This window comes from Mirounga angustirostris, unplaced genomic scaffold, assembly GCF_029215605.1.
Source record: "Mirounga angustirostris isolate CCGP_5_RB_7025 unplaced genomic scaffold, mMirAng1.0.hap1 SCAF_3, whole genome shotgun sequence".
Taxonomy (NCBI): domain Eukaryota; kingdom Metazoa; phylum Chordata; class Mammalia; order Carnivora; family Phocidae; genus Mirounga; species Mirounga angustirostris.
In genome coordinates, this window is record NW_026991711.1 from 147,276,815 (window position 1) to 147,302,015 (window position 25,201).

The 25,201-nt window shown below is 36.0% G+C and overlaps 1 protein-coding gene across 1 annotated transcript in view; it reads left to right on the forward strand.

Annotated features, from left to right (window-relative positions):
• The window catches only part of ZNF804A (zinc finger protein 804A), a 279,720-nt gene extending 256,321 nt beyond the window's left edge, over positions 1–23,399 (forward strand). Inside the window, exons 3-4 of the mRNA XM_045867379.2 lie at positions 17,644–17,774; positions 20,036–23,399. Of these exons, the coding sequence (XP_045723335.1) occupies positions 17,644–17,774; positions 20,036–23,285 (3,381 nt within the window). The 3' untranslated portion in view covers positions 23,286–23,399. The remainder of the gene's footprint in view (positions 1–17,643; positions 17,775–20,035) is intronic.
• The last annotated feature ends 1,802 nt before the right edge of the window (positions 23,400–25,201 follow it).

Genomic DNA, 25,201 nt, shown 5'->3' on the forward strand with positions numbered 1-25,201 from the left:
TAGCTAACCAGTTGATTAATTTTTTTGGCCATGGCTTGACATTTGAAAGTAAGTATGTATTGAAATTTACAAGCATGATTATAGCATTACATTTTCTAAGCGTGTAAAATCTACTTCTTTGACTCAATGAGGAATTTCTTTATTGGCTTAGAAGGAGGTAAAATCTTTTAATCATGTATAACTGTCTCTAAAATGGATTAAAAAATTAAGTCCCGAGTTTCTTATTAATCCATCCTTAATAATTTTAATTGAGTCATGACTTAGTCTTAGCACTATTTTTAGCAAGGATTGATGGAGAGCTTGTTTATAGTATTAATTCATTAGTATTCTTTGAAACTTAGAAATGGAACTCCAGGTATCTTTACCAGGTTTTAAAATAGAGCCATTTTTCAGTCTCATAAAATAGAGCCATTTTATGTTTAAAGATAATAAAGACAGTATCATATAGGGATAATTAAATTCTGTCCATATAATATCTTTCAGTTTATTAGTACTATATTTTAAACGTGTCCTTCTGACCATTTGAATATTTGAGTTATTTTTAAATGTAAAACAGGTTTAAAATTGTTAATAAAATATATACACTTATATTATAACCTATAGAATGGCCCAGAATTATATGTAAAAATCCTATTTTTATCTCTCCATCTCATTCTCAGATATAAAAGGTAACCAAATTTAGTCATTTTAAATTTTTTTCTTATTAAAATTATGTATTATTATATATTTTTTATTTTTTATTAATTTCAGCCTGATTTCTGATGTCCCATTATGAAAGATAAAAAAATTAGTATTTTTCTTTCTTTTCCCCATCCACCAATGTTTTTTAAGTGTACTATTATCCATCTGGTACCTAGTAGTCTCCTTTTTAACTTTAAATGTTTTCTTCTTTAATTTTTGATCCATCAGTACTAAATATTATATACTTGACCCACTGATATAAAAGATAAACAATTTAGTATGCCTGCATTTGAACTTTTCCCTTATTTCACAGTTTTTTAAGTTAGATACTTGGAAAATGTTAAAAGAATACTATTCGTTCTGTTCTACTATAGTAAGTCTTCAGTGTGCTGTTTTATACTGAATCCTTTTTTGTTTGTTTTTTTTTGTTTTTTTATCTTCTTTTTTTTTTTAATTTTATTTTATTATGTTATGTGAGTCACCATACATTACATCATTAGTTTTTGATGAGTGTTCCATGATTCATTGTTTGCGTATAACATCCAGTGCTCCATGCAATACATGCCCTCCTTGATACCCATCACCAGGCTAACCCATCCTCCCACCCCCCTCCCCTCTAAAACCCTCACCAGTATACATGTTATTATGATAAAGTCATCGTTTTCACAGAACCAAGTTGGTAACCGAACACAGAAAGAAGGGAATGTAACCCTTTGTTACTAAATCCTCTTGCTTGAAAACTATCCTTGCCTTCAAGATTCCAAGGGCTTGCTTTTAACTTCTTGCAAGCTTTCTTTGACTCTTTTTGATATTACTCACCTGCCCTCTTGTATTTCATGTTGTCATTTCTTATGCCCTCCTTCCTTTTTCTTTTACTGTGGCTTATTCTGACAAAAAGTCATATTTATGATAATCAGATAACAAAATTTTTTGTTCTGGCAGGTTGAAAAATATTTCATTTGCTCTCAAAATTTGCTTGATTATAGAATTCTGGATTCAAATCATTTTCCCTCAGAAATTTGAATTTTTAGCATGTTTTTCCCCATCATTCAGCATTACTGACTACATTTCATTCTCATTTCTTTATTTTTTTTCTGCAGCAGGGTTAGGGTAATTAAAAACAGCTGAAGTCTATAAATTTGTTTCCAATGTGTCTCTTCCTTCAAGTGTAGTGCAGATTCTGGGCCTTGTGTTTATAGGTACAGTGTGTTTAGAGACATGTTTCCATCTGGGTTGATTTTATGGGAAATACCTACCTAGAACAGATGTGCCCCTCTTTCGTGGCGAGAGTAGGAAGTATTTATTTTGCTGGGAGAGACCCACTGGTTTAGCTGTTCAGAGTCCAGTTGTAAAACTAGTCTGATTGTCACATCAAGACTCACTCATCATTTTTATATTTTTCAGTCCAGCTTACAGATTCCCTGGTTTTCCCTTCTGGAATCACCACACTTAACCTCAGTGTTCTGGGGTGTCATGTTCCTTATCTGTATTTCCTATCCATGCCATCTCCTTGGCTTTTTGTAATCCAGATTTCTTCAAACATTTCATTAGGTCTGCTTCTGTCTCATTTTCTTGGTTTGAAGAACTGTTATTTTTATTTTTCTTAATTCTATTTTATCTTATTCAATCACTGAAAAGAAAGGGAAGGAAAATATTTGCTGAATCACACATTTTTCAACTCACTTGAATTTGCTGGGTTAGTACTAAAAGCTTCATAAAAAATATATATAGGTGGATATTGCTCCAATGTTGTGTAATTATAGGACAGAACCCAAGCATTTTAATGCAATATTTGAAACTTTCTATCCTTGTGAGTAATGAATTTCCTTTTTAATATCATCTTTGCTTTATTCTTGTGGTAGATAGTATTCTATATGAACCTCAAGATGCCTGGCCCCTTATGTACATTCATCTTCTCCTAGTTGTTCAATTATGCATTAATCTATGTTCTACTGTGTAATGAATTTGAAGATGCAATTAAGATCCCAAATTAGTTTACTTTAAGATTATCTCATTGTGCTTGACCTCATCCCATAAGCCCTTTAAAAACAGTTTTCTCTGGCTTGTCTAAGAATTCAGACATTTGGAAAATGAGGGGGATTTGACACATGAGAAATTCTGTTGATGGCTTTGAAGATGGCAGGAGCTACATGACAAGGAATGCAGACCCTTCTAGTAGCTAGGAAAGGTCTCTGGCTGACAGCCAACAAGGAAACAGATGTCTCAGTCCTACAACCACAAAGAACTACATTCTGCTGACAGTAAGCATTAACTTGGAGGCAGATTTTTCCTTAGAGCTTCCAGTTGAAAACTCAGTCTGACTGCCACCCTGATTTCAGTTTTGTCTACCCTGAGCACACAACACAGAAACTCTGTGTCCGACTTTTGACCGAAGAACCTGTGGCTAATACATGTGTGTCATTTTAAGCCATTTAGTTTGTGATGATTTTTTAGGCAGAAATAGAAAACTCATACATTCTCTCACCATTCTACTTGTTATGCTAAACTCTAAACATTCTTTTCTACATCCTGACATCATCGTTTCTGACTTAAAAACTAACCATAATGCCCTTTATTCTCTTTTCTGTTTTTTTTTTTTTTTTATTGCTGTTGTTATGTTTTTGACAATGACCCAAAGCTCATTTACGATTCTTTAAAAATCCCTTCCGAGAAATATGATACCTTTCTCTTCTGAAAAACAGCACTTTGCATCCCATATATGATATACTTTATTCTGCCAAATTTTATGTTGTTGATATTGATATTAGGAGGCATTCCTCTATCCATCTCTTTGCTTCTGTAATACCTTCAATAGTGTCTTAAGCCTAGGAAATAAATCATATTGTTGAATTACATTGTGACATTACAGGGACAAACACTATAACAAGCTAAACAAATAGAGGATAGATTTTAATACAAACTTTCACATCGTTGACTGTAATAAAGGAATGCTTACAGAAATTTAAGCTTGCAGATTCAAATTATGAAAGGTTTTATCATCTAAAAAATAAAAATGGCAAGTTATGTCATATGATTACACCACATTTTATGGTTTGAGAAGCATAAACAAGTTTGTTATTTTATTTTGATTTTCCAAAGAAGTCTAAAAAGTAGGAAATCTTACGTTTAATAAATAAGGACACAGACTTCTTTATAATATGATTTATAAAGTCATACAGATTACTGTTAATGAATCCTAGACTCCTGATCAATCTTGTGGCTTGAATTTAATCTTTCCCCCAAACATGCTATACTGTTATGGTAAATTTGCACTAGAAAATAATTATGTCTTAGGTACTGTATTAGTTTCCTATTGTTGCTACAGCAAATTAATACAAATGTAGGGGCTTAAAACAACATAGATTTGTCTTACGGTCCAGATGTCAGAAGTCCTAAAAGCAAGGTGTCAGCAGGACTGTGATCCTTCTGGAGGAGCTAGGGGAGAAACCATTTCCTTGCCTTTTCCAGCACTAAGAGGCCACCTTCATTCCTTGGGTCATAACCCCCTTCCTCCATTTTCAAAGCCAGCAGCAGCATAGCATATTCAAATCTTTCTTTCTATCTCTTTCTCGCCTCTGCTTCTGTTATCACATCTCTTTCTCTGACTATCCTGCTTCTTCTTTCATTTATATGAATGCTTATGATTATATCTGCCACCTGGATAATTAAGGAAAATCCCCCTCTTTCAAGGTCCTTAAGTTAAACACATCTGCAAAGTCTCTTTGCCATTCAAGGTAATTTATTTACAGGTTCTGGGCATTAGCGGTATTAATTTATTCTGGTAAAACCTTAGGGGGACCATTCTTATGTCTACTATAGACAGGTATCCATGGTTAGAGCTATAGGATAGCTATATTAATAGTTATTAAGTATTAAGATTAGCAGACTTTAGAGAGACAACTCAACTAAAACCACTACATTTAAACACTTCCACGTATTAAACTTAAAGATGAAACTTAGTATAGAAGATTTTACTTCATTGAATGTATTTTATTTACCTAGTACAATACATATTTTCGGTAAACAATAAGCTCTTTATAATTTTTCCATGATGACACAAAATTGGGTTCACACAGAATGCAAGTTGCCAGTGTTTGTGTTTTAGTGAATTATTTTTAAATAGATATCCAGTAAAAGAGGTCAGATTAGGATTGGAGTCATAAAAATAAAAGCAAAAAACATAACTTACCTTGGTTCTATTACTTTGACCAAGTTTATAACTAATTTCGGTGTTTGGAGGTGAAATATCACCAACATTTTTTTCCATACTTAGAACTCTATAATTTAAAATTGTAATACAGTAGTTTCTTTGGAAGCTGCCCAAACTCTTAAGGTAATTAAGTTATAAACCTATATTTTCTTTTTTTTTTTTTAAGATTTTTGTTTATTTATTGAGAGAGATAGTGATAGAGAGAGAGCATGAGAGGGGGAAGCAGACTCCCCGCCGAGCAGGGAGCCTGATGCGGGACTCGATCCCAGGACTCCAGGATCATGACCTGAGCCGAAGGCAGTCGCTTAAACAACTGAGCCACCCAGGCGCCCCAAACCTATATTTTCTTATTATGCCTTTTTAGAACTCTTGTGAAGACAATTGTACTGTTTTTTCAAGAATAAGTCTGTTGTCAACAGAAAGCAATAATGAGGTAGTATTGACTCAATCCCATTGGTTTCATTAAGAAAACTACCTAATGACTTAAGAAGACAAATTAATTCCTTTATAATTATCTACTGAGAGCATTTATTTTTAATAATTTATTTGAAAATGAACAAAATAAAATATTTATTACATGCAGTTTTATAAATTTATTTTTTTAATTTCTTTAAAATATACATGTAGGAACCATTGCTGCAAAACAAATATATGAATCAAACTGGAAAATTCAGACAAATGAAATATGATATTGATTTTCTAAAATATAAAATATAAGTGCATTCTAAAATGTCTTCTACCTGTAGAAATGCACTTAATATCTGTGTGTTACACAAAGGAAATGCTATATTAATAAAAACATACTTATTCACACATTTAAATTGACTTAATTCAAAATGTTTCTGATATTATATATATATGTAGTGTATATATATATATATATATATATATACAATTGTGCCATTTGCAATGATGTGGATGGAACTGGATGGTATTATGCTGAGTGAAATAAGTCAATCAGAGAAAGACATGTATCATATGACCTCACTGTTATGAGGAATTCTTAACCACATCTTTATCCATTCATCAGTTGATGGACATTTGGGCTCTTCTCATAGTTTGGCTATTGTTGATCATGCTGCTATAAACATCGGGGTGCATGTGCCCCTTCAAATCATACGTGGAATTTAAGAAACAAAACAGATGAACACTGGGGACAGGAAAAAAAGAGAGAGAGAGAGAGAGACTGGGAAGCAAACCATAGGAGACTCTAAACTATAGAGAACAAACTGAGGGTTGACAGAGGGAGGTGGGCGGGGCATGAACTAAATGGGTGATGGATATAAAGGGGAGCAGTTATTGGGATGAGCACTGGGTGTTGTATGTAAGTGATGAATCATTAAATTCTAGACCTGAAACCAATTTTACCATATATGTTAACTAACTAGAATTTAAAGAAAAACTTGAAATAAAAAATAATGTTAAAAATAAAATGCATTAGTATATAGTTTGAGAAAGAAAAAGAAGACCTACTGCTGTATATTTCTGTTCAAAATTTACTGCTGTTTCACTGCAATAGAAGGAACAGATTTATGTTGTTGGCAAATTAGTATGCTCGAATGGAATAAAGAGAAATGGAATAAAGAAAAAAAAAGAAGATATCACCATAGAAATTGTAGAGTTTGGGCAATTTGTTGATATATCTCCAATTCCAATTTCATTCGGGATAATAATGTGCTCAAGTAAATACTAAAAATCCAGCTTCTTGGAGATACAACACATTTTCATTTAAAAAAATACAGGTCATTCCCACCGACAGTGTAGGAGGGTTCCCCTTTCTCCGCATCCCCGCCAACATCTGTCATTTCCTGACTTGTTAATTTTAGCCATTCTGACTGGTGTGAGGTGGTATCTCATTGAGGTTTTGATTTGGATTTCCCTGATGCCAAGCGATGTTGAGCACTTTTTCATGTGTCTGTTGGCCATTTGGATGTCTTCTTTGGAAAAATGTCTGTTCATGTCTTCTGCCCACTTCTTGATTGAATCATTTGTTCTTTGGGTGTGAGTTTAATAAGTTCTTTATATATTTTGGTTGGTGGGAATGCAAGCTGGTGCAGCCACTCTGGAAAACAGTATGGAGGTTCCTCAGAAAGTTGAAAATAGAGCTACCCTATGACCCAGCAAGTGCACTACTGGGTATTTACCCCAAAGATACAAATGTAGGGATCTGAAGGGGTACGTCCACCCTGATGTTTATAGCAGCAATGTCCACAATAGCCAAACTATGGAAAGAGCCAAGATGTCCATCGACAGATGAATGGATAAAGAAGAAGTGGTATATATATACAATGGAATATTATGCAGCCATCAAAAGGAATGAAATCGTGCCATTTGCAACAACATGAATGGAACTAGAGGGTATTAGGCTAAGTGAAATAAGTCAATCAGAGAAAGACATGTATCATATGACCTCACTGACATGAGGAATTCTTAATCTCAGGAAACAAACTGAGGGTTGCTGGAGTGGTGGGGGGTGGGAAGGATGGGGTGGCTGGGTGATAGACATTGGGGAGAGTATGTGCTATGGTGAGCGCTGTGAATTGTGTAAGACTGTTGAATCACAGACCTGTACCCCTGAAACAAATAATACATTATATGTTAAAAAAAAAAAAAAAGTAGGAAGCGTAAAATGAAGGGGGGAAAATCGGAGGGGGAGACGAACCATGAGGGACTATGGACTCTGAGAAACAAACTGAGGGTTCTAGAGGGGAGGGGGGTGGGGAGATGGTTAGCCTGGTGATGGGTATTAAAGAGGACATGTACTGAATGGGGCACTGGGTGTTATACGCAAACAATGAATCATGGAACACTACATCAAAAACTAATGATGGAATGTATGGTGATTAACATAACATAATAAAAAAAAATCAGAAAAAAAAATGTTACCAAAACCTTAAAGGTAAACAAAACAAAACAAAACAAAACTAATGATGTAATGTATGGTGATTAACATAACATAATAAAAAAAAAAGAAAAAAAAAATACAGGCCATCATATCATAACATGTGTTTTCTCTCCAGCTGGGATCTTCACATTCCCACAGCAGTTCTGGAGCTCTGTCCTTTGGCATTCCGTTACAATTTAGTTGCCAAGAGAGGGGATCAATTGGGTAGATATGTGAGCCATATCTCACATATAGGAACTATTCTCTCTTGCTAAAGGCTCCCGTGGGTATAACTTGTAGGGCTCCGAGAAGAGACAAATCTAGTTTTCACTCAGGGAGGTCACCAGTGACAGCTTTTTACCAAGTGTTAATAAATCCTTCACATTCTTCTCAGCCCAAACACAATTTTCCAAACAGAAGTTATCTTCAGTCATAAGCAAAACTGCCTAATAACACAACTGATATTCTGCCTTTATTACATGTCTAAGAAACATAGCCATAAAGTTATTTCAAAGTAAATTCCTCCATAGAGTAGAAAATGTTTGTTGACCCTTTACTCATAATTTCTTCATTATATGTGAAGTGATAAGTCACTTACAATTACATATATAAACATTTTTGAGAGAGAAAGAAAGAGTAAAAGATGTATCTATATCTCTGTAGTAAAATATTGTATTTCCCACAGATTTTGACTATTGTCCCTATATATTATTTTCCACTTTTTATACCAAAGAGATGATAAAAATATTAATCCACAAATAATTTCATATTTTTAAAAATTCTGTACATAAAAATTCACAAGTTTGATTTTGTCTTTTTGGGGGGTTATATTGTTTTACTTGTGCATGTTGAGAGAGCTTAGAAATATTTGGAACAATTCAGTTATTTATTAGACCATAGATATGAGTATATGATGAGAGGATCCACATAATGGCGATTTTTATTTCAGTTTTTAAATATATTTAATTTTAATATTTCAAATTTAAATTTAAAAATCTCTTCTCAAAGTAAAAGTAAAACATACTACTAAGAAAAAAAAAGGAAAAATACCATATAGTGGAAAATAAAAGTACAGTTCTTCTGATTTTATTCTACAAAGAGAAATATCAATATGTTGCATATTTTCTGGAATTTTTAACTCTACAGGTACAGATACATTTGATTATATTATAAATTATTAGCATGCTATTTTTAAAAAGAGCATAATACAACAATATTCCTAATATTTTACAATTCTTCTTAGTAATAGCGGCATGATATTTCCTTTTAAAATCAAACCAAAATTTTTTACTATTGTTCAATTTCAGGTCCCTCAAGTTGTTTATGTATTTTTAAATATAAGTGTCAACATTTTTATACCAGAGTTTCCATTGCTTCCCTTGTACTACCAAAGATCTTATTGAGATTTTTGTTAGTAAATTTTCAAAGCTTCCTATTATATGAGGAAATTAATCACTGCCATCCTGTGCCAATTCAATTTGACAAGCATTCATGAGCACTTACAATGCACGAGACTCTTCTGATCCAGCACTTAAGAAAATGAACTGAATGGTTGGAAAATCAGTTTTAGACAGAACACATACAGATTACAATGACTTTTATATTAGAACTAGAATGAGTTTTTGTCCACAAAGAGAAACTTGAGTTAATGGAATCTAAAGAATGAGAGGCCTTGGGGAAAGATATTGTTCAGATCTGATATGCCATTAAGAGATTAGATGCTTTTAATGCTGCCATGAGAAATGTCCAAATGATACACATTCATGATAGTAATGGGAAAAGAAATTTTAAAAAGAGTTTTCCACAGGTTCACTCAGCATAATGCCATTGATTAAATAATGACTAGAAGGAAATTACACAATGAAGTGTGATACCATTCACTTCAATATCTTAACCTTCTCTGAAGAAATTTATTTGCTAATATTCTAATAGTACCCACTGCATAGTGTCTTCCAAGAGAGCCAAATTGATTCAGGAAATAGAGATGGTGATTGAGTTGTAATTCTTTGAGGGTATCACTTCTATGTAAGATAGTAATCCTACTTAGTTTTTCAAAAGCCATTGAAAATAGTTCTTGGTAGAAACAACTCTTGGGAATTCAAAAGAAATTTTTAACTTGTGGAAACACTCATAGTGGGTGATATATTAACTTACTAAGAAATCCAAAACTAGGAACAGCAGTATTGGAACAATTCAGAGCAGTAATGGATTTACTTGTAGAAGGGAAACCACCTAACAAGGTAATTCTTATTATTCTAACTATATCAATTATTTACTATCATCTAAATCCAGCATGAATGATGGCATTGAAAACATTGATCTTAGAGTGTAAAAACTGGAAAGAACTTTAGATATCATCAGCATCTTCATCTGTAGAGGCAAAGGTCTAAGAATATGAAGTGAATTATCCAGTCACACACTGAGTATATAAGTTAAGATTATATTCAGCTGCAGGTAAGAGAAAACTCAAATAAGTTGGATTTTTTTTTTTTTATCCAAAACTACATAAGTAATCAGTCCTAGTAATTCAACAATGCTATTAGGCAACAGGAATCTTTTTATTTTTTTGCTCTGCTGTCTTTAGCATCTAGACCTTCTCTGCCAAGCTGATAGCCTCACAACTGAAAGATGGCTGCTGCCCATCTTAGACTCACAATTACACATGAGCAGGAAGCAAATGACAGGGTTTAAAAAAAAAACAAAAAACCAGAAAGGGAACTTTTCTTCTAATGAGACTTTCCTTTTTAATTTTTTTTTTTTTTTTCAGGGACGTCCTCCTCAGAGATATTTACTTACAATTCATCAGTTAGTGAGGCATGTATCACTTTGCCACTCTTATTTACAAAAGAGGTTGGGATTTTAACTATTTTAATTGAGTACTTTTCTTAGCCCCCAAATTGGAATTCTGTTAATAATGAGAAGTAGAAGGTTATAATTGATAAAGTGAAGGCAATTTGCAAGGTTTACCACAGACTACCCATTCTCTGGTGAAAAACTGTATTAATCCGGGTTCTCCAGAGAAACAGAACTTCGTGTGCATTTACTTTTCATATGTGGATGGAGAGATAGATGATAGATAGATGACAAGGAGAGATTTTAAAGAATTTGCTCACACAATTGTGGGCCTGACAAGTCCAAAGTTGGCAGGACAGACCACCAGCCTGGAAAATCAGGAAAGAGTTGATGTTACAGTCTCAAGTCCAAAGGCTGTCTGGAGGTATTCTTTCAGCCCCAGGGACTTTAGTCTTAGCTTGTAAGGACTTCCACTGATTGAATGAATTATGGAAGGTAATCTTCTTTCCTAGGGTTTAATGAGTAAATCTGGTTACTCATCTGATTTAAAGGTTAATCTTATTCAAAAAGTTCTTTCGCAGTGACATCAGGACATTTGACCAAATACTTGGCTTTGACCAAATATTGACCAAATATTATGGCCTAGCCAGGTTGACACATACAGTTAACCATCACAAGTCCACTCCTTGTCAACTTCTCACCCATAGGCACACTTTAAACTATAGTGAATCTCCACATAAAGGTAATGACAGGTCATATGCTTCATAACATGATACAACTATGCTGCCTACAACCAAAAACACATTCACTCCTCAGAAGAGGATGCAAAGTGGTTGGGTGGTGTTCACTCTTCTCCTTGATACCCTGGAACTTTAATACTACGATGTAAAGTTAATATTTAAATACTATGATGTAAATTTGATACATCTTATGTTATAGAATAAGAGGATAAAGGAAGGAAGAAAATAAAGGTTATATATATTCATAAATATTCATAATATATATATTCATATCCATAATAAAATGTGGAAGAAATGCCCATGACAATTATAGTCCTCAGTTCTGTAGCTAGTCACATGGTTGTTGTTGGTATTTATATCTGCCTTCTTCCACCACCTACTCCCTTTGCCGTCAGCAAGCACATCAGCTGGTTGCAGTTCTTTCTCTTGTGAAGTGACCCAAACTTTCATTCCTAAAGGGTGTGGGCTATTAATAATCCTGCCTGAATTGGGTTGTTGCAGCTTTCCATTGACTCTAATCATAGGACATGGCAATTCTAGGAGACATCAAAAAGGGTTGCCTGTATTCCAGACATAATTTTCCTTACTTTCATTGTGGAGCAGCAGTCCATTTCCCCTTGATGACCAGGACATACTATCTCATCCAGCCCATCAACTTCCTTCTTTGCCTTTTGATTCAGCAGCTTAAGGAGTCCAAAGTGGCAATGTAGTAGATTGAACTTCCAGTTCAGGGGAATCATTGATGTGTCTCCTGATGGGATTATGCCTCCATTTGGAACTAAGACTTCTAGGCCAGCAGAACGTAAGGTTGTGTGTACAGGAAGCAAAACATTTGCTAGTAGGTTACTCGGGATAATATTGAGTGGTGCCATCCCTATGGGTACCCCTTGAGTTTTAACCTTTCAATCTGGTTATGGGAGAAATAGCACCATATGTTGGACACTGATTCAGAGCATATATAACCTCCTAGATGATGGTGCTCCAGCCCTGCAAGGTATTGCCACTCAGCTAGAGCTGTGACTGAGTCTTCAAAAGGCCATTCCACCATTCTATCAAACCAGCTACTTCAGGATGGTGGGGAACACAATAAAACCAGTGAATTATATGAACATAGGCCCATTGTCACACTTTATTTGCTGTGAGGTGAATTCCTTGATCAAAAACAAGGCTGGGTGGAATACTGTGATGATAAATAAGGCATTCTGTTAGTCCATGGACTATAGTTTTGGCAGAAGCATTACATGGAATGTACAGGTCCATATCTAGAGGAAGCATGTACTCTAGGAAGAACAAAACACTCATTTTCAAAAGGAAGCTGCCCCAATTTAATCAACCTGCCACCAGGGAACTGGCTGATCACCCCTGGGAATGGTGCCATATTGAGGGCTCGCTGTTTTTTATTTGTTTTGTTTCCACTTTTTGTTCATCTTTAAAAAATTTTAATTGAAGTTGGCATTCAATATTATATTAGTTTCAGGTATACACCATAATGATTCAACATTATAAAATGATCACCATGATAAGTCTAGTTACCATCTGTCACCAAAGTTATTACAATATTGTTGACAATATTCCCTCCGCTGGCCTTATACCTTCGTGACTTAATTTATTTTGTAACTGTAAGTTGGTACCTTTTAATCTCCTTTACCTATGTTACCCATTATCTCATCCACCTGCCCTCTGGTAACAACCAGTTTGTGCTCTGTATTTATGAGTATGTTTCTGTTTTGTTTTCTTTTTTCATTTGTTTTGGCTAGGTACTGACTTCTGTTGCTGGCAGATTGGGCACTCAGCAGTAGCTATAGCCAGTCATCCTTGACGAGTGGAAGTCCATGTTGCTGAGCCCATGTATAACCACCATCCCTGCCCCCATGGTCACTTTGTTCATGAGCTCATTGGGCAGTGACAGGGGAGGCTGAGGAAAGAGGCCGTCTGGTATCCACAGAACAAGTTACCCTATCTACATTAATATAAAAATCCTCTTCTCCTGAGGTGACCCTTTGTGGAGCATTCACACAGGACACAAATATCTTCAAGTTTTCAGACCATTCAGAAGGATCCAGCCACATACCTCTTCCCCAGACCTCCTTGTCACTAATTTTCCAATTATGTTCCTTCCAGGTTTCTCACCATCCAGCCAACCCATGGGCCACAGCCCATGAATCAGTATATCTCTTCTGGCCATTTCTCCTCCCAAGCAAAATGAACAACAGTTCACTGATCCAAAGTCTGTCCACTGGGAGGATTTCCTTTCATCACTGTCCTTGAGGATTGTCCCAGAAAAAGGCTGGAGTGCTGCCCTGTCCACTTCTGGGTGGTGCCTGCATATAGTGCAGAACCATCTGGAAACTAGACCTGAGTTTTCTCCTCCTCTATCATCTGTCACTTGCCTAGTGTTGTGGTTCAGATCATTCTTTTCCCTGCCCCTTATAAACTTGCAGCTAAGGAACATCAGTGCTAACATGCAGCTAAGAGCAGTAATCAAAACAAAATAATCTGCAATTCACTACTCCTTTTACTCTGACTGCTCTGTGTGAGTAGAGCACAGTTTTTCCTCAAATATCACTTTGTCAATGAGGAGACACAATTTCTATGGGCGACACACCCTGAGTCGACCTCCAGTTAGTCTTCCACTGTAAGAAATGTGGATAGAAACTGTGGTTTGCTTCTAACTGATAAAATAGGAAAAAAGCAATGGGCTATCACTCCATTAATTAGGTTGCTTATTTATATAGATTGTGTTATATAAGAGTCAGTCTCAGCAGAATGGAGACTCTTCCTTGCTGATGGTGAAGAAACTGCCATGTTGTAAGATGACTTCTAAGTGGGTCATGGGGCAAGAAACTGCTGTCAGCTCCAATTGTTGAGAGTGGCTCTGGCTGTCAGGTGGTCAGGAGCCAGGGCTCTCAGTCCTACCACCACAAGGAAATGAATTCTACCAATGACTTCCGGGAGCTTGGGAGATGATTTTTTCCAAGCCTGCAGATGAGAATGAGGCCTGGCCAACACCTTGATTGAGCAAAGTATAAGCCTACTGACCTACAGAAGCCGTGAGATAATAAATCTGTGCTGTTTTAAGCTATTAAGTTTACGGTCATTGTTAAACAGAAACAGAAAAGTCACCTAATGGAAACCCTTCCCTAATCACTGTATTTGAAGTTGGTATCCCTCTCCTTGCTGCATGCACTCTGTTTAACTTTTTCTTCCACCAAAATTTTCACTATTTCCCAAAGTATACAGCTAACTAATTTATGTATGTCTTAATGTCTGTCTTTCTCAACTCTCAAGAACATTTCAAGAAACAAACAGGCTTTTTCTCTTCCGTGTCACAGATGTATCAACCATGCTTAGAATAACAGCTGACACACAATGTACACTCAATTAATACTTGCTGAGAGATAAATGGATATATGCATTGCAGCCAAGTCAGCCCAACCTAAAAGCACAGATTGAAAACCATAGAGCAGAGTAGCTTGGTGCTTCTTGACAACCTCTACAAGACTAAAGCAACATATACATTCTAAGTATACACAGTTCTCTAAATGCACATCTAGAGTCTTATTCCAGCCATGTCAATCACTCACTTATTCACAGAAAACACAACTGGGTACTGGCATTTGGTAATTGATGGACTCTTTGATCTTTAACTACTATGTCAATGGAAATAGGTAATTCAAATCATAATGGTTAATTTGAAACAGTAAATAGTGAAATCCTTGGCATTTCATATACTTCCTTTAGAAAAGCTTTGCTTTTTGTTAGAAACATTATATTTTTAACTTACTATTATATATACATATATATAATAGAAATTAATTTATATCCTAAAGAATTTATTAAAAATAGTCTAGTCTAACTTTCTTGTCTGTCATCTGTCATCTCCCAAAGGATCTTATAGGAAATAAATTGTCTCAATTTGTTAAAATATCATTATTTATAAATAAGAGTTAAAAATTTTTTGAACAATTTTACATTGGTATTTCAACTTTTTTTTTTTTTTTGCTTTGTTTCATTTGGCACTTTGAGTCTTTTAAGTGTTTATTTTAGAGAATCTAGCTTCTATTTTCTTTCAAATTCTGTTAACATCCTCCTCCTAGGGCAAAACCCTCTCTTGATTGAATGCCTCTTTCTTACAATGGCAGGTAGTATTTCTTGGTAAAGGTAATATCCTTTAGGCCACTCAATTATGCACATCAAATAAGTCACCAAGTCTGCTTTTTCTCCCTACTGCAACTGCCTTATAAAAGGTTCTTAGTGTTTCTTACCTAGACCACTGTAGTATCCTACTTATGCATCTCCTTGTCTTCAATCTTGTTCCATGGCAAAATTTCATGCATACTGATCCCAAATGATTCTTGATAAAATGAAAATCCCATTGTAGCATTGCATTGTTTAAAATCCTTCAGTGTTTCCTCCAGGCACATTTCATAATGTGATAGGTTTGGTTTGGTTAGACCCTGTAATTCATCAGTTCTCATCACCTCTACACATACAATCTGTTTTAACCATACTTCTCTCTACCTGCATTTTTTTTTTTTTTTTTAGAATACGCATGCTCCTATTTCTACATTTACACAAAATTTCCCTGAAATAATCTCTCACCTCCAACATCCAACCCTTCTTCTTCATGTTTTTTTATATCCTTGAAGATTCAAATCAGATGTCACTTTTCACAGGTAACCTTCTTGGGATTTTTTGGGCACACCTCTTCTGTCCTTACATTGCACAATAAAAATACCTCAATCAATGATTGCTATTATCTCTTCCTGTGTGTGTTCTTTTATTTCTGCAAAATGCATATACACAAATGCTCACATACACTTACTCACATACTCACAGACACACAGACACAAGCCATATAAAGGTAAAGACATTTTGTTTACTCTTTTTTTAAAAATCCCAGCCATTTTAACAGAGTGACTGTCACTAGTGCTCAATAACTCTCTGTTGAATAAGGCCTGATATGACTTCAAAGTTTTAGGAAATAGAGGTGACCAAGATTATGAATACCTAAAATTTAGAGCTAAAACTTTCTTGCCCTATTATACTCTAAATCTAGATATTTTTTATGATCATATTCTATATTATTTTTAAATAATTATTCTTTATTCTGGAATAATTTATATATATGTATATATAAAAACCTTATATAAATCCCATCAGTTAAAATATTAGATATTATTTGAAGCTTAAGCTATGGTCCTATGTAGGTGAAATTAAGTAGATATAATTCAGGATCACCAGGCGTCTGACATTATTTCCTCAGTATGACCAACTGTTTTTGAGGTGAGAAATTTACTAATTTGGAGGGTCTAAGTGATTCACATATAAATCAACAGCTATTTATTGAACAGGTATTTTATATACCAGGCATTGTTATAACCTCCTGGCATACACCAGTGTATATGCATGAGTCATTTATTAAGACTTTATTCAATCACTTCATAAAAATGTGATCAGTGTATGCTTTATTCTCTTAAGAGTCCTACTCGAAGACTCTGACATATCACAAATGCATAACACCATGAGCCTTCATGAGAAAAAAATAGTACTTTAATTATTTTTAACATACTCTCTCTGTAGAAGACTATATTGAAAATATTTGGGACATGGGACCACTTTGGTTTCTCTTTAAGCATGCCACATACATGGCTATTTATCAATTCTATTCAAGTTGACATTCTCTTTTTCTGGCCAAAACTTTTTCAACCCCAAAAATGAGCTCCTTTAATACAGATGAAAAATATGCCCAATGTAAAAAGAATTTCTAAAAAGCACTATCACTTTTCTTCCCAGATCTTGAATTATTTGGGGAATGTGCCTGATATTTGAGGGGAGGGATTGTTCTAAATCACATTAATAGAGGTTATTTGCCTTATGGATTAACATAAAACATTTACTCTTCTTAGAAAATATGAAAAGACCCACATACCTTTCTAATATACAGTGCCTCAAAATGATGAAATTTGTTATATATAACTGAAATATACAAGCTAATTAAATTTGTTTGAAAATTAGGGGTTTATAAGACTCCAACAGTTTGATGTGAATTAACCACAGAATCTTGGCAGAAGAATCAGTAAGCAGAGATGAAAGTTTTCAATTTCAATTTAGCTAAGGCTTAGCTATATCCTTAATATAATGTAATAACATACGTTGGCATTTTCACAAGTCAAAGATAGAAAAAATATTTTTACTAGAAGTGAACTGTCACAAATGTATTTTCCTTAGATGAGGTCAAAGAGAATGTACTGGAAAATTCCCACAATAATAATAGTAACTTTAACATTGCCATAGAGCCAAATACTATTAATCATTTCCATATTTCTTAATAGAGGCTCAAAGAACTGAAACAAAGGGAATTTGCTCGAAATGTAGCATCTAAATCCAGGAAAGATGAAAGAAAACAGGAAAAGGCACTCCAACGCCTGCACAAGCTGGCTGAGCTAAGAAAGGAAACTGTGTGGTGAGTGTGCAATGAAATCTTAAGTTTTCTTAAAACATAATGACCAAAAAAAAAAAAAAAAAAGACATAGAAATAAAGGGCACAATTCTATTTATTTCTATACCCAGAATAAGAGACTCACATTTTCATGGCTTTCTGTGGGCTGCAGACAGTAATTTGAATTTGAATTTTATGCAAAGACCTGTTTAATGCACATTTCAATATAAAGCCAATATTCCTATAATTTTACTTTTCAAAAAAAATTAATTTCAAATTACTCTGCTATTTACACTTAGCTGAAAGCCATTCTGTTCCTTAGCGGAAATTCAAAATATTTGATTGAAGAAGAGAACAAAGCACCATCTCATGACCTTTGTTAAAAAAGGAGTTTTGAGAGGAACTATTTTTTAATTGAAAATTTGGAGAACTTTTATTTGAAAGTATCTTTTATAAAAAAAAAAAATAAAGGTTAGAAAGACCCTATGAACTTCAGAGGCAAGTCAAAATTAATTTCACTGTGAATAAACAGTAACAGCTATTAGAAGTTCAAAGATCTTACACTTTGACCTGCTTCTAACAGTGAACAGTTATAATGTTACAATTCAGAATTTATAATTCAGGCCAGGAAACTGTTCGAAAAAGAAGACAATTTTTTAGAGTGTTCTCTCCACCTACCCCAAAATAAATAGGCCTCTTTTATTATTGTTTAAAATGAAACTATTTAATAGTAAATCTATTTTATACTGGATATAGTGGTAGGGAATATATTGCTAAATCATAACATTCTTTGGGATGTCAAGTTTGGAAAAATCAAGATAAAATTTAAATGTATTTTGAATCCTCTAGGGAACTGCTAAAAACAAACACAACTGCTCTTCAATCATACCAACCAGATATTTTTACTCTCTGTGGTAAAAAGTGAAAAATTATACAAGTGCAAGTTAATGTTATAGGGAATCATAGGGCCTGTGCAATTTAATGTCCGAAAGTAGCATTTCCAAATGTAAATTCTAACACATTGAGAAAACTAGAGTTATTAATAAGATATGCACAAGAAGCAAAACTGGGGCGCCTGGGTGACTCAGTCAGTTAAGCATCTGCCTTCAGCTCAGGTCATGGATCCCAGGGTCCCAGGATGAACCCCACATTGGGCTCCCTGTTCAGCAGGGAGCCTGCTTCTCCCTCTCCCTCTGCTGCTCCCCCTGCTTGTGCTCTTTCTCTCAAATAGATAAATAAAATCTTTAAAAAAAAGAAAAAAGAAGCAAAACTTCTTATCTAAATTACTTTCTTTAATAACAGTACATATTTCACGGTACACAATTTTCCCATTAATTTGGGGCCTCTAAAGATGTGCCAAATAAGAAGCAGTATTGTTTCTTAATATCGAGTACGGCAGTGAAATGGCCCCTTGTGTTACAGATTAGATAAAGAAAATATTCAACTAAAAAATTAGGGGGCATTTATAACTTCTAAGAAACTAAATTTAATAGAATGGAAAATTCTGCACAGCATGATTCTGTTCCGGTAAAGATGACATTTAGGTAGCTCCTTGTTTATGTGCCAGAGAGTATAGTTCTTTTTATTAAGAACCCACTATTTATGGTGTACTGCAATGCCAAATAAGTAGAAATTACATCTTAAGTAAATACTCTTTTGTCCTATACTTACTGTATATTATGATATTATTTATAACTTCAGGGTAATTTTTAAATATTAAGAACAGCAAGTCTAAAAAAGTTCTAAAGTTAGTATTATCTCTTACTTAATTTTGCACTGCAACATTCCTCTTTGTCTGCGGTAGACTCTCAGTGAACATTGGCTGAATTGAATTATTGAACTGAATTCCCAGCCCTTCTGAAGTCCTATTTCTTTTAAAACTTTCTCATATTCTCCCCATAGTATTAATGATGTTAAGTATTTGTGAATTTAAATAATTTTATTTTAGCGATTCTACAGTACTCCAAAATACCACTGAAGAAGCCATGAGTCTAGAGAATCTTGGTCAGGAAGAACTGGTTGAGAATACAGGAGTGTCCCTGGCACTGCTGTTGACAGCTATAAAAGTAACTTCAAGAGAGCATGACCAACTTATCCCAAACAATAACCAATAACTAAATGCAGTTGTAGCACTAAGGAAGGGAACTATACTATCTGAAAGTAATTCTCTTACGAAGATTTTAAAATTTGAAAAAGAAATCTTATAATGACATTTCTAAAATATAAGTGTTTGAACATTTTTTCCTCAAAAATGTCCTACCTAATATACACTTTTCTTTTTGTAGTGCTCCTGGAAGTGGCCCCATGTTCAAGTCAACAACTGTTACTGTGAAAGAAAATTGTAATGAAATTTCCCAAAGAGTTGTTGTGGATTCAGTTAATAACCAGGAAGATTTCAAATATACTTTGATTCACAGTGAAGAGAATACTGGAGATGTTACCACTGTTGCAGCAGATCCAGAAAGTGCAAATAATTATACAGCAAAAAATAACCAAATTGGGGATCAAGCCCAAGGAACTCACAGACACAGAACTGGCTTTTCTTTTGCATTTCCAAAGAAAGCATCTGTGAAGCTGGAGTCTTCAGCTGCAGCCTTCTCCGAATACAATGATGATGCCTCTGTGGAAAAAGGATTTAGCAGAAAAAGGAGATTTGTCCCTGGTGCTTGTCATCTTCAACCATCTTCACCAACAGATGTGCTTTTGAGTTCTGAGGAGAAAGCTAACTCTTTCCATCCACCAGAAGGAATGTGCACTGACAAAGAAACTGCTCACACTCAAGAGATGAAAAAAGTTTCTAGTGAAAAAGATACATTTTTATTACCTTCATTTTGCCAGTTTCAACTCCCTTTATCTTCTGATGCAGATAATTGCCAAAATTCAGTCCCATTAGCAGATCAAATACCACTGGAAGATGTTACTATTAATGAAGGCAAACCTATGAGTGATAACAGTTCTGAATTGTTAGGAAATAAATCCACAGTTCTTGATTTCACTAACGATTGCATATTTTTGCAAGCTACAACAGAGGAAAATGTTAAGGACAGTGATGCATCTACAGTTGAAATTGCAAACAAAAATTATGGCCCTGAGATGTTGGCCCCTTCACATTCTGAAGAGGAAACTATAACCTTACATAAAAAAACAGATTTATCTAAGAGACCACGTGAGCCATTTGTACCCGTACTTAACAAAGATGGATCCACAATCCTTCAGTGGCCATCAGAAATGCTGATTTACACAACTACGCAACCATCAATTTCCTATAGCTGTAATCCTCTCTGTTTTGACTTCAAGGCGGCTAAATTAAACAACCATCTAGATAAAAATAAGCTGCCCTTAAACGATCTTTCTTTTCAGCAGAGGGGAGAAGACATTTGCGAGAGACCAGTTTCAGAATGCAAGAACACCTCTCTTGTAGGACTCGCTGATTATGACCCTGGAGGTAGCAGAAATGAATGCACCCAAGTCACTCCTCTTTTGGTTGCCGATACTCCCTCCAATAACTGTAATTCTGGAAAAATTGAGACTGTGGGTCAGAGGAATAGAAATACTTCCTGTAGGGTCAGAAGAACAAAAAAATACAATTTTACTAAAAATCAAATGAAACAGGACACTCTAGATGAGAAATATAACAAAATAAGGTTGAAAGATACTCATGAACACTGGTTCCATAAAAGTAGGAGGAAGAAAAAAAGAAAAAAGTTATGTCAGCATCACCATGGGGAGAAAACCAAAGAACCAGAAATTCGCTTCAAAATGGAATCAGAAAATAGTTACACTGACATAACTAGGAAAAATCTACTGGAAACAATTTCAGAAAAGCGGTGTCTAGCTGCAGAGCAATTACTGGACTCGCATCAGCTACCTGATAAAAGGCCCAAATCGTTGTCCATATGCTTAAGGGAAAATGAAGAAATATGTAAAGCGCAGAACACTGAATATGACAGTAACGACGCTATCAGTTCTAAAAATCACTGTACAAAGAACTCAGTTGTTTTAAATGAACAATCCAATCCAACAATGCTACATTCTGGGAAACCTAATTTAACTTACTCCAGAACGTACTGTAGTTGGAAAGCTACACTGGCCAGCTGTGGTCAGGATCACAGATGCCTCGCTCTTCAAAACGACCTGAGCTGCCTGAGTCAGACCCCGGCTGTTAAAAGAGGCTATAATTCTCTCATTAACGAGTCAGAAAGATCCCATCGAAAACGCAGACAACATTCATGTTCTTACTCTTCAGATGAAAGCTTAAATCGACAGAATTATTTACCAGAGGAATTTCTGAGACCGCCCCGGGCTTCCGCTCCCTGTAAGCCTAAAAGGAAACGGAGGAGAAAAAGAAGCAGATTCCACATCGGACCCGAAGCTTTTGAACTCAAAGACAACACCCATTATCCCCGGAAAGGCAATTCTTGCTCACGTCACCAGGATGAGTTAGTAAGTGAGGACACAAACGGGGAAGCAAAGGCACAGGGAATTGCGAACGCGGAGAGGAACGCCGACCCAGCAGATGAGGCGGGAGACCAGCAGACCGTGCACGCGGGCAGCCCCGTTGCTCCCGACGCCCGCGGCGAGGCTGAGCGCTCGGTGATGGCGGCCACTTCCGGGGAAGCGGCAGACGTTTCCCGTGAACACGCCACATCTGGCCACGTAGCCCGTGCCCCCACGGAGGAAGAAACGGACAACGCCTCGCTGGGACGGCAGGAAGGAAGTGAGGGTATAAATACTCCCGAGAAGCAAATTCCTTTCAGGGTGCCTAATCCTGAGAGGAGCTTGAGGCAGTCGCAGCCGAAGTCTTACCTCTGCCATTACGAACTGGCCGAGGCCCTTCCGCCAGCAAAGGTGAACGAGGCATCGACCGAGTGGCTGCGTTTTAATTCGGGAATCCTTAACACACAACCGCCCTTACCGTTCAAGGAGGCACCCGTCAGTGGTCACACCTTTGTAACGACGGAGCAAATCCTGGCTCCATTAGCTTTGCCAGAACAGGCACTACTGATCCCGGTAGAAAACCCCGAGAAATTCCGAAACCTGCCCTGTGAGGTCTACCAGCACATCCTGCCGCCCAACACGCTGGCCAACAAGGTCAAATTTACTTTTCCTCCAGCGGCCCTCCCACCGCCCAGCACACCTCTGCAGCCTTTGCCTCTGCCGCAGCCCTTATGTTCTACCTCCGTAACCACTCTCCACCACGCTGTTCTGCAGCAGCACGCGGCCGCCGCCGCCGCCGCCGCCGCGGCCGCCGCCGCCGCCGCGGGAACCTTCAAAGTGCTTCAGCCCCACCAACAGTTTCTGTCCCAAGCTGCGGCTCTCCCCAGAACACCGTTACCTCGGATCTCAGTAGGACCGGTCGGACCACGGCTCTGTCCCGGCAGTCAGCCACCTTTTGTTGCTCCTCCTCAGATGCCCATCATCCCGGCTTCAGTTCTCCATCCCAGCCATCTGGCTTTCCCACCTTTACCCCATGCCCTCTTTCCTTCGCTGCTTTCTCCGCACCCTACTGTCATCCCACTGCAGCCCCTCTTCTAGCCAACGCCGTACGAGGGAGAGAAAGTGTTCCTGTGAAAACTATTGCTATATGCGTAAATGCTCATCTACGTGGATAACTAATTCCCTATTTAAATGGTGGAAATAAACTAGCCTAGATCCGGCCTCACAGATATGAAATCATTTACTGTAAGTGTAACGATGCAAATAAATTCTTAAGTTTCTGATATATAATATTATTAAGGCACTGCATAGTTTGCAAATCAATACAATATATGCTGTATATTAAGATGGTGTCTTAAGAGTATGTATAATGTACATAAAATATATTTATAGTACTGTAATTTATGTTGTAAAGTATGCTCCTTGGTTGTTTTTTTTTTTTTTAACCTTTGTGTATTTGCACCTATTTAATGTTTAGACAAAGCTGATGGCACTACGTTTTGTACCATGTTCCTTGAAACTGTAAATTCAGTGAAATATATCTCTTGCAATAAATTTTTGTTAAGTATTTAAGTAAATCAAACTTTGTTTTAGTTCGTTTTCACTGTCCTGGGAATGTATAGTAACAGTAGGTTTTGGATTTACATTGTTTCTTCTGTACACTGGCATCTCTGAGCCTCAGAGGCTCAACAGAATACCTTTGGAGCTCTGTCAATACTTAAACTGTAATACCACCCTTCGGAATAACTATAGCAGGGCCATTTGTTTTTCTGTATGTTCTAATGAGGCTTATACTCAGAATTTACTATATTTCCTGAACAGCTGACCCTCTAGACAATAAACCATGGAAATTCTGTTAGAGTAATGTTAGTGTTGGGGGGGGGGGGGGAGATAACTCAAAAATATGCAAAGTACATAGTATTCTTTCAGGAACTGTACAACAGCACTGGTAGACAAGAAATAGCAAATAACCAATATAAATTCTTGCAACATTTCTGTATGTCAAAACTCTCAAATGTATCATGCTTATTTTTAATTGATGCAGGAAATATATGTATATAATAATACTGGCATGGATTAAGGAATGGGTTTAATTAATCACTCTCCATATATAACACCTTGGACAGAACGGCATTAACACAGTCTGTGTCTGGATATACTCTCAATTGAGAATCTGGAAGTGGGAAGGAGAGTAAATAAATAGCCCTTCCTTCTGCAAATCTTTCTAGTAGTCATGTTTGTATCATACTTCCAAATCACCCGGGAACAATTAGAAAATTTCCACATCATCCTTCCAGATTCTGCTTTATCTTTAATGACCTCTGCATGATCATTCACTCAAGTGCTTCTACATGTACTAAAGAATATAATTATTCAGTAGAAAACTAGGAACATCACACTCTTCCAGTATGGACGCTTTCCAATATGTATGTACCCCAGTCCATGCCACTTGGTAAGACAAAGTCTATGTGTCTAGTAGAGAGGGTTCACCTGACCATGTGCAAATGATAAAGGATTATGACAACCCGGCAATGAATCAATCTCAGGACGTTAAGTCCTTCCAAAGGGAAAGCAACATTTAAGTGATGCTCTGTGATTATTTGCTATAATAATCATTGATTTCAATGTTTTCCTGAAAAATGGTTGCGAGAGACTGCGTATGTCCTTTTTATGATTGACAAATAAGAAGACAAAAATAGTAAGGAAAGCAATTCCATTTCATATGTTCTGAGATAACACATTCCAAAAATGGGAACTAAAATTGGAACAGTTGAATTTTCCCCAAGCAAAATGTTTGAAACTATCTTTGAAGATAAAATAGATGGGAATATCTACTGGGGAATGCTGACCCAGTTTGTTTTTAATCTGTCAGATCAGGATCGTTGCTTCTGCTGTTTAAAATCAAACCAAGTGTTTGACTTTAAAATATGCAGATTTTCTCTCTTCTTTTTGTCATCTTCTGACCATCATCCCAACTTGTTCATCTCTTACCTCTTGTTCTTAGTCTTTAATTC